Source organism: Pelmatolapia mariae, linkage group LG10_11 (assembly GCF_036321145.2).
Source record: "Pelmatolapia mariae isolate MD_Pm_ZW linkage group LG10_11, Pm_UMD_F_2, whole genome shotgun sequence".
NCBI classification, from domain to species: Eukaryota; Metazoa; Chordata; class Actinopteri; order Cichliformes; family Cichlidae; genus Pelmatolapia; species Pelmatolapia mariae.
Window position 1 is genome coordinate 37,262,638 of NC_086236.1, and position 9,226 is coordinate 37,271,863.

The window sequence follows — 9,226 nt, forward strand, 5'->3', positions numbered from 1 at the left end:
GTGTACCTTCCTTTTTTAAATTTGTGTGTGTCATAAATGGTGGAGCATGCATGTCACGCACCGCGGCCGCGGCCTCCATCGCACTGTTGGCTCTTTTTTAAGCGTCTGTGGCATAAAGACAATAAAATGCAATTAGCTAACACGTTTAATTGTTTAGCTATTAGCTGTTAGCGAAAATTTATCACCGTCCCCCCTCTTCCCCGCTCTTTTTCTTTCCCTCTTTCTTTCTCCCTTTTCTTTTCCCCAGTCAAGTCTGTCCCGTGTTCAGCAAATGAAAATAAAATAAACAATAAAAGCAAAGGTGAATCAAATAGACCAATACGGCAAGGCTGGGATGGTCCATTTGGTAAAGTAAATCCGTTGGGCATCTTTCTTTGCCTTTAGACAAAAATTCTGATGGCAAAAGAACCAAACGGGACAGGCGGAAAAAAAGAAAAAAAAAAAGAAGCTGTTAGCGAAAAAGTTTCATCATTTATTCATTTGAACACTTGATTACATATTTTTGGCTAACTGCTTCTAGCATTAATCCAAGCTGACTATATATTTTAACAGTTTAGCCCTTTTGGCTAGCTAGTACATGTTACTTCTAGCTGCTAATTTATTTTTAACTAAATGTGGTATTTTTGTGTTGTGGCTGACCAAATATAAATATAATTATGTCTGTTTGTCTATATGACATGAATGGCATGCACTAAGCAAGTGCCTTTCAATTACAATCACCCCCTCAAACAACAGCCAAAGCTGCCTTAAGTAAAAAGTATTCATGGCTGCTTATAAATTTCTTTCATTTAATAGAAAAGCCATTTTTTTCTAAGAGCGCTTTGGAATATGTTGGAGGAGTTAAGTGACCGTTTCTTACAAAGAGCAGAAATGAAAGGCTCTGTTACACAAAGGGGCAAAAATATTTCTGCTGGCTTCACTTTGTCCAACATGTGACGACTTGTTGGCAGTTTAATGCTGAGTCTGTGTTTAGAGCTTCATGTCAGTGACCAAATCTTCCAGCGGTGAATAAAAGTTTTGATTCGTTTTTGGAGACGTTTTTTTTCCCACAACGAGTCCAAGAAATTAGTAAATTGTCCTTTGCATGTTAACAACACTCGGCTTGATACAGGAGAGAGCAGAAAAGTCATAATTTCATGCTGTTCCTGTCTCATGTTAAATACAATCATACGATTACCTCCTCAGGTAAACAGGGCATTACTGTGGTGTAAGTCTTCCAATCACGATGGAAATGTGTGGGTCAGAAACTTTTCCCAAATCGTCATTTTGTTTTTTCTTCAGGCCCAAAATCAGTGAAGAGCTGCAGAATCTGATTTTACAGATGTTGGATAAGAACCCAGACAGCAGGATCACCATCCCAGAGATCAAGGTACAAAACTGATGGATGATAAGAAAACGAGTTCAGATTACTGTGCTTCAGGTTTAGCACATTGTTCATACTTTAAAGCATAACTGTGATTTTCTCACTGCTGATTAACACGTGAGATTGTGACCTCACTGTGTTCCTACAGAGAAGCGTTCTTAGACAAACTGAGTGTGTATTAGTGCCGTGGATGGTCCACAATCATGGACCGATGACATTCCCACTCCCCACTGTGTCTCCATGACACAATCTAATCATGAGTCATGTGACTCGTTTTCTCTGTGTGTTTGTGGAGATATGGAGGCTCTCAGGCATCGTGCATGTCCTTGTGCACAAACACACAATGACTCAAAAACCAAAAAAAGCATTTTTATTGTGACGCACATTTTTAAAAACCAAACCTTGGGACACAGCGTTGGCTCACCTCTTATTTTAAAAAGAAGAGGCTTGGAATATTTCCTATTAATGCAGCTGTTACAGTTGTATGTGTCGTGTGAAATTTGCATTCCCTCGGAAAAGTCGAATAAATCTGGGACAACCTGGCGTGTGCATCTGCCTGCAGCAGATTTGTCAGCTGTGAGCCTTCAGCAGAGTCAAAGGAGCTCTCAGTGCAAACAAAATAGGTCATCCTTGGGCTGCTGAAATCCACCAGAGATGTAGTGGGAACACTGGGTGTGACTGACAATCGGAGAAAAACAGCTGCATGAAGAACGGTGTAGTAAACGAAGTGCCGTCATATATCCAACAGTATCTAATTAGAAAGGGTGTAATCAGCCTGAAGAAAAGAAGAGGCTTAAATATACAAATATACAGGCGTGACACCGCCTCAGTTATCTGTAAAACACAGCAGAGGCGTCACATGTTCCCATTGGGTCACTAATGTTTGCTAATTATGTGACAGAAAGAGCCTGTTTCATTCGTCACATTTAATCAGCTTATATTTATATTCAACTTCTATTTAGACAGTTACAAAAGTATTTGGCACACAGTTAGAGAACTTGGTTTCCTTGCACCTCCAACATGGAAAAGGGAAAGGCAGAACAAACGACACAAATCCATCCCGCCCTCTCTGCAGCCCACAGATGGGTCTCGTTGCGTGAAGTGGAAAATGGGTAGCAGTGATTGGTCAGTGAATGTCACTTAGGTCACACTGATGCCTTGAATCACCTACGACGTCTTACCATGTTGGTTCTTGCAGAATAACACTTGTAATCAGTACGGAGGACTGCCCAGCTTGAAACAAACCTTCCCTGTAAACGTAGAAAAGCTCGTGTTTGCCATTAAATCATTGCTTGGACACAAGCTCGTAAACTGACTGTATTTACTGCTGTGCGTTTTCTGTGGACCTCTGGGTGTCAAGTTATGAAACTGCCCTATTTCACTGTGGTCCATGTCCTTTCAGATGGACCCGTGGGTGACCCAGGGAGGTGCTGACCCCCTGCCTCTGGAGGAGGACCACTGCTCTGTGGTAGAGGTGACAGAGGAGGACATCCAGAACTCAGTCAAATTCGTTCCCAGCCTCTCTGCAGTGGTAAGAAACACAGACTGTCCTCCATTTATCAAACTGCTGCATTCAGCAGCACTCAGAGTAGCTGCTCTTAACAACCACAGCCTTCTGTCTGTTAACCAAAAATGTGACAAAGCGCAGCAGGACAGAGGGGCGGGGTTTCATCAATGTTCAACCATAAAAGAGCCAAATGAATGCATTTGAATATCTCCATTATGTGTCTCCTTAAATGCACTAATGTTGCATTCATTTGAAAGCAAGCTCGCATAATAAGCTGTGTAATCACTGCAGACCCTCAGACTGGGCTTCTATTAAATGTTTTGGACTTTTATTATTAGTCTAACAAAATGAATTTAATTAGGGAAACTGAGGACGGTATACTGCACACCAAGACTAGAGTCAACACAGAATAAGTGAGAAGTTTTCCAGTTTAAAAAAAGCTCTTTACAGCATCGGGTTAGATTATATGTATACATGTACAGTAGTAACACAAAGTCCTCTATGAGCAACTAATGATTAAATGCAGAGCGGTGTATAAACAGAGAGTGAATGAAGACGAAACACTCAGTGCATCATGGGAAACCCCCAGCAGATTAGGCCTATTGAAAAATGAAGATCACCTGATACGTCGCCACAACATTAGTAACAATATTAGAGTAACATTGTAACCACTTGTCTGCTCCACATGTTGAGAACAGTGTGTCCCCCTACATGTCTGTAACAGTACGGCACACCCTGCGTCCCCTCTCGTGTAACTCGTGTTCGCCGTCCCGTGTTTGTGTCTGTTTCAGATCTTGGTAAAGGCCATGCTGAGAAAGCGCTCCTTCAGTAACCCTTTTGAGTGCCCAAGCCGGCGAGAGGAGAGGTCCATGTCTGCACCTGGTAGTCTGCTCATGTAAGAGTTCAGCTTCCTGACTGTCTGCAGCTCAGTACTTGCTTATCTTTTCTTTGAAGACAATCTTTTTGCTTGAGATTCTAACATAGATCTTTTCTCCACACCTGTCTCCTTTTTCTTCCCTATCAGGTTAAATAGCACTCATTTTTGGCAGCAGCAGCTGCTGCTTCCTTGTGTTGCCATAGCATCATAATTCACTCTTTCATTGTATGCAGTGGAGCTTAGAGCTTGTATAAGTGTTTCTTTGTGTGTTGCTTTTAGCTCTCAAGACTAGAAGCACTCAGAGTGACGCAGAATCAGCTAGTGCCTCAGGCTGACCTTGATTTGTCAGTAACATGGATTCAAAGTATCACAGGTGTCAGTGGCCAATCGGCTCATCCCGTCCCCACTGTGCATTTTCAACTTGTATAGCCGAAAACAAACAGGCGCACGTACAGCTGTTATCAGGTGTGTCGTGGGCACCCTTGGGACTACATTCTGATGTCAGCAGACTTTGTCATGAACACGGACTGCTGCTCATGGACCGTTACACGCTGGCTCTCTGAGGTGAAGGTGTTTTCACAGCATATGGATGTTTGAATAATACTGCCCCCTGCTGCACAGTGGAAATCCAACTATATGGCTATCATAGAGTAATGAATACAATTCTGAGTGAGTACAATATGTTTATGTAAAGATGTCAGATATTATTCATATAAACATATGGACACATAACCAAAAACCACTGGAAAGCTCTGAGAGCCTTGATTTCCTCCATGTCAAAATCCAAGTGGAGCAGAGCTGGTGGGGATATTATTCTCCTTTTGATGAGGGGAAGCAATTAAATGTTAATGGGTAATGTGATTGCACATTGAGAGACAGATGCTACCAGTCCCAGACGCTTTTTTTCACCAAGATTTGTGGGGGGAAAAATGACGTCGCCGCTATTATATGTTGTCCTGTTTTGATGAAACATCACAGGTGGCAGCTTCTTGTGTCCATGGTGACTGTATCCAGGGAAGCTCTGCTGACTCTGCAAAGATTTGTGTTTCTTGCTAAGCTACAGTTTCTCAGGCTGGAATTTAACTTGAAAATTTCCGGCCTGCATGTTTGAAATTGAATGCACCATTAACACCAGTGTTTCCCATGCAGCCCACCAAAGTATGTTTGGAGACAAATTTTCCCCTTTCTTTCATCCAATCATTCATCCAGAAAAAAAAAGAAGTTCATCAACAACCAGCTTGAGTGGAAAGTCCCCTCGCTTTATTTTGAAAGTTCTGTTGTAGTCAGCCAGCTAAACCCAGCCTTTTGTGGCTCGTGCTTGTCTTTCAGGGTCATTGTATTGACAGTTGTTAGTATCATTGAGCTGCTGCTGCGCTGAACTGCAGCTGCAGAAAAAAGTCCTTTTGCTCTGGTTATCGGCAGCAACCTGGAGCGCGCAGTCAGAAGAGTGTGGTTTTCAGATTCAGCCACAGGGACGCCTTTAAAAAAATGTGTTATTTACTTTGCAATGCTACGATGCAAATGAAACTCTGAAGTGTGTGATCATTTTTGAAAGGTGCTAAAAGTGCAGCTGGAACCTACGTGGTGGGGAGGCGGGTTTCCTCCCACGGGCCTGCGCTTCTTTGTCCTCTCATATGTGACTTGTCCATCTTCTCTCCCACTTTGCTGCAGGGACTCGTGGCCCTTCCGGCCCTCTTTTAAACTTCAGCCCTCACTCAGGTAACACTTTGTGCGAAGCAGTCCGGCCTCTGTCTGTCCCACATCCTCCAGCCGCTGCTCCCATCATCATTTTCGATCCCTAAACTCGTGCTTTTTCACATCACGAGATGTGATGGGATAGCAGCCTTTCCCCAGCTGTCATGTGCCTGCTGCTGTCATTTAAAAGCAATCCTATGTCCATAAAGCCTTCTGTGTGTTTTTGATATTCATCATGCATTAACAACATTCAGACCTTCTCTAATTAGCAGGCTTGGTAGTGTCAGCATTTAGATAATTTCCTCTCTGCTGCTGTCCAACCTCGAATGATCATAAGAGCTGTGACCCGTCTTTGTGGTTTTTCTTGTCTTTTTTTTAGAAAGGCTAGCACGGGCGATGGACCCAGAGAAGGAGAGCTGGAGGACCTGCATGAAGATGAGCCCTCCTCTTGAGTCCTAGTGACCCTCCTGCGTACGCAGCATCCTCTTTATATCCACTGTGTGCTTACGCCTTCATTCATACCTTTTCCTCAAAGTGGTCACACAGTGCAAACGTATCATTCTGCACCTGAAACACAAAAACTCGAGTTTTTTGGTTTTGTTTTTTGGGGAGAAGTTTGTCATGTGATGTACACGCTTGCTTCTGCGCTGTGGAGCTTCCGAGTTTTATCCACCGTCTTTCTCGTCTCAACCGCGGCAAGCTGATGCGAGGAACACGAGCACGTCTGTGGGTCATCACCGGTTTATTTTACTGGCCTTAAACTGTATTATAGGCAAAGACAGACGAGTTTTTCCCATTATGCATGGCGAATATTTAGACCGCATCATCAGCCTGTCTGCAGCCACCTCACAGGAGGAAACAGACTTCAGCATGTAAAGGACACTGTACTGTCTCCTAAGTGAACTACGAGGCTTTTATTTCATCAGTCACTGTAATATTGTACATACATGTCTTGTGGTATCTGCTGTGTTATTGTGAAGACCCTTTAAGCATATCTGTGCCAGCCTTTATTCTGAAGCAGGTCCTTCCTGTGCTGCCTTCAGACACCTCGATCGACTGCAGACAGAAAGCCGACTGCCTAAGAGTGATCGCAAGGATGACTGCGAGCTGTGTGTTAATCTGTTAGTGTCCTTCACGCTGCTTCTCCTAATGCGTCATCTGTGTCAGTCTGGTGGTTCTTGTTTCTTTGATGCTCTGCTGTTGGATTGGATGTGTTTGCGATCGGATGGGGAAATAGTTTTTGGATGGTGAGAACGAACATAGTGGAAAAAATGATGTTATTCTGTATATAAGCACTGTTCCAATTTATAAGTTATTTATAATATTAATATATTGTAAAATTCTTGGATGCAGAGCTGATTTTAAAGCATAAATAATCTGCATACAAATGAATCACTGAGTGCTTTGTAGAAGAAATCGAATCACGTTGTACGTTATTATATTAAGGAGAAGCGTCTGTACCCAAATCATTTTAATGTGAAATGATGCATGTACCTTTACTCTCAGGAAAACTGACCTGGTCTCTTTTTAAACAATCTCTGTCACCTATGTTGAAGTGCATCGCTTTCACAAAAGAGGAAAATAAGGAAACTGTGCTTCAGTTTCATGACAATCATCAAGTATCAGATACATTTAGTGATAGTTTCCCCTTCAGCTCTGTCTAGTGGACCATGCAGAACTGTCATTGCGACGTCAGGCTGTTCCCATATAAAGCCATGCAACTCTGAGAAGGAGCAGAAAATTCATCCAGAAGAGCTTCAGGCTGACTTTGGATAAAGAGCAACAGACGTAGGAGGTGGTGCTGGAGCAGGGCTGGTGTTTGTCCATCCGAAGCTGATGGTGTCATGTTTTTGACTTAATGTTTTCATTTTGTTGTTGCTCTTGTTAATTTGAAGTTTTGGTTAGCTTTGAGAAAAGGCCCGTGTATTTGGGTTGGCACAACGTGTCAGTGCAGTGGCAAACTTTTCATTATAATAAATGGGAACAAATATAAGATAAATGCACGCGCTGGCCACTGCAACATCATTGTTACTGTTTCTTGTAAAAGTTGACATCTGCTTACACGAGTGAAGAGGAAGTGAATAAGAAAAATATAAAGCATGGATGTCCGTGAACGCAGAATTGTGTTCTTGTGATTTGCCATTTGATAACCTGTCAAAGTTCCAACAGTAGATGCTGAAGATGGCCAAGTGAATCACCTGTGTACATGTGAACCCTCTACAGATGTAGGCATCGTGGATAAAAGAAAGAGAACCGTGTCCATTTAAAGGTGCTTGGTTTAAAAACGGGACATGTCCTGGTGTATTACCCCTGTGAGAGGAAACCACGTTGAGCTGGGTGAGTGCTCTGAGCACTGCAAAAGGGTCACTTCAGTGTCCCCCACCCTCTTCAGCGTTGTCCCCTGGCTGGTTGATGAGAAGCACGGAGTGCAGTTCGTTTCCTCCAGCTTAGGCACGAGGCGTGCAAACAGGATTTCACGCAGTGTTGTTGAGCCAGTGTGTTTAATGTCCACAGGGACATAAAGTCATAACTGCTGTGACGTCAGTCATAAACTATCATCCATCCTAACGTTTTGATGTTCAGCTCTAAATGAAAGCGGCGCCGATGTGCCCTGCACAGTAACCTTTAATGAAGGAAACCAAAAAATGTCACGTGTTCTGTCTGACGTCACCTGTTTAAACGCTCATCCTGATTATCGCGTTTTTATTCTGGGTGTTGGCGTTGTGCTGGACGTTTGTCGGGGTCAAAGCTACTTTATTGTCTTTACAGCTCTCGACCTTTAAACCTGTGTTTTTGTTTATGACTCTGCTTATGTTCAAATTTTTGCACTTTTCCACTTAAATATGTATAATGTCATTATTGTGAGCACTTTTAACACTACTTCGGCCATTAAACACTGTACAGTTTATGTGTGGTCCACCTGTGAAACACCGTATGTGCTGTGCTTAATGCGTTTCTCACTGCTGAAAATCCACATTAGAAGAGAACTGTGCTTGTTGTCTAATTTTACTGCTGACAACATGCAAAATAGTGAAATACTGTAAAACTCTACGGAGGAGGCAGGTGTGCGCTCAGGACAATTCTCACTGATCACTAAATATCACTGTATCAACAATATTTAAACCGTGGGATTTTACTCTGTGGCCATTTATACGACCTTTCACAGTGGAAATCCTGAACTCCAGCATAGATTAATCCCAAAATATGTCAGTTTGTTCATACGGGTCTATTTCTCCACCAGAGGTTTCCTTCCTTTTAGATGTTTTTTCATCATTCAAAACCCTTGAATGATTTAAATGGCCATAAATCAAAGATCACCTGTGCGTGACCTTTGAAACCCTGCATAATTAGAGTATATCGGTTTAAGCCAGGTGATTCCTGTGGATTGATCAGACCTGCTGCTGTTACTGCAGTGACACAGAAGAAAAATCAGTGGGTGTCGCAGCACAGGAAGTGAGTGGCATGACTCATTTTATTGTGATTTCAGGTCATAATTAGATCCAAAGGACGGAGATTATGGTGGAGTCTGTACATAATATGAAATCGGGGACTATGTGACTCTCCTGGTCTGTGCGCATGCGCGTGTGCCTGTATCAAAGGCATCCGCCGTCTCGTGTCGTCTCGTGCATTTCTGAATGTACTCACTAAAACGGAAGCATGGCACATCCATCTGGAATGTAGTTACAATGTAAATATGTACCGATATATATAAATGCGCTATTTTTTGCATGCTTTTTGTACACATACTCAAAGAAATAAAAAAAATAAATCTGAATCATTTCAA

The 9,226-nt window shown here is 42.6% G+C and overlaps 1 protein-coding gene across 4 annotated transcripts in view; it reads left to right on the forward strand.

Moving 5' to 3' along the window:
* Positions 1-9,212, forward strand: part of camkk1a (calcium/calmodulin-dependent protein kinase kinase 1, alpha a) — a 54,665-nt gene extending 45,453 nt beyond the window's left edge. For 2 of the 4 annotated variants that reach the window (XM_063487696.1, XM_063487697.1), the window contains exons 13-17: positions 1,282-1,369; positions 2,766-2,894; positions 3,662-3,765; positions 5,419-5,466; positions 5,822-9,212. In XM_063487696.1, the coding sequence (XP_063343766.1) occupies positions 1,282-1,369; positions 2,766-2,894; positions 3,662-3,765; positions 5,419-5,466; positions 5,822-5,894 (442 nt within the window). In that variant the 3' untranslated portion in view covers positions 5,895-9,212. Of the gene's footprint in view, positions 1-1,281; positions 1,370-2,765; positions 2,895-3,661; positions 3,770-5,418; positions 5,467-5,821 lie in introns of those variants that run through there. The other 2 variants (XM_063487698.1, XM_063487699.1) reach the window with 2 other exon arrangements.
* The last annotated feature ends 14 nt before the right edge of the window (positions 9,213-9,226 follow it).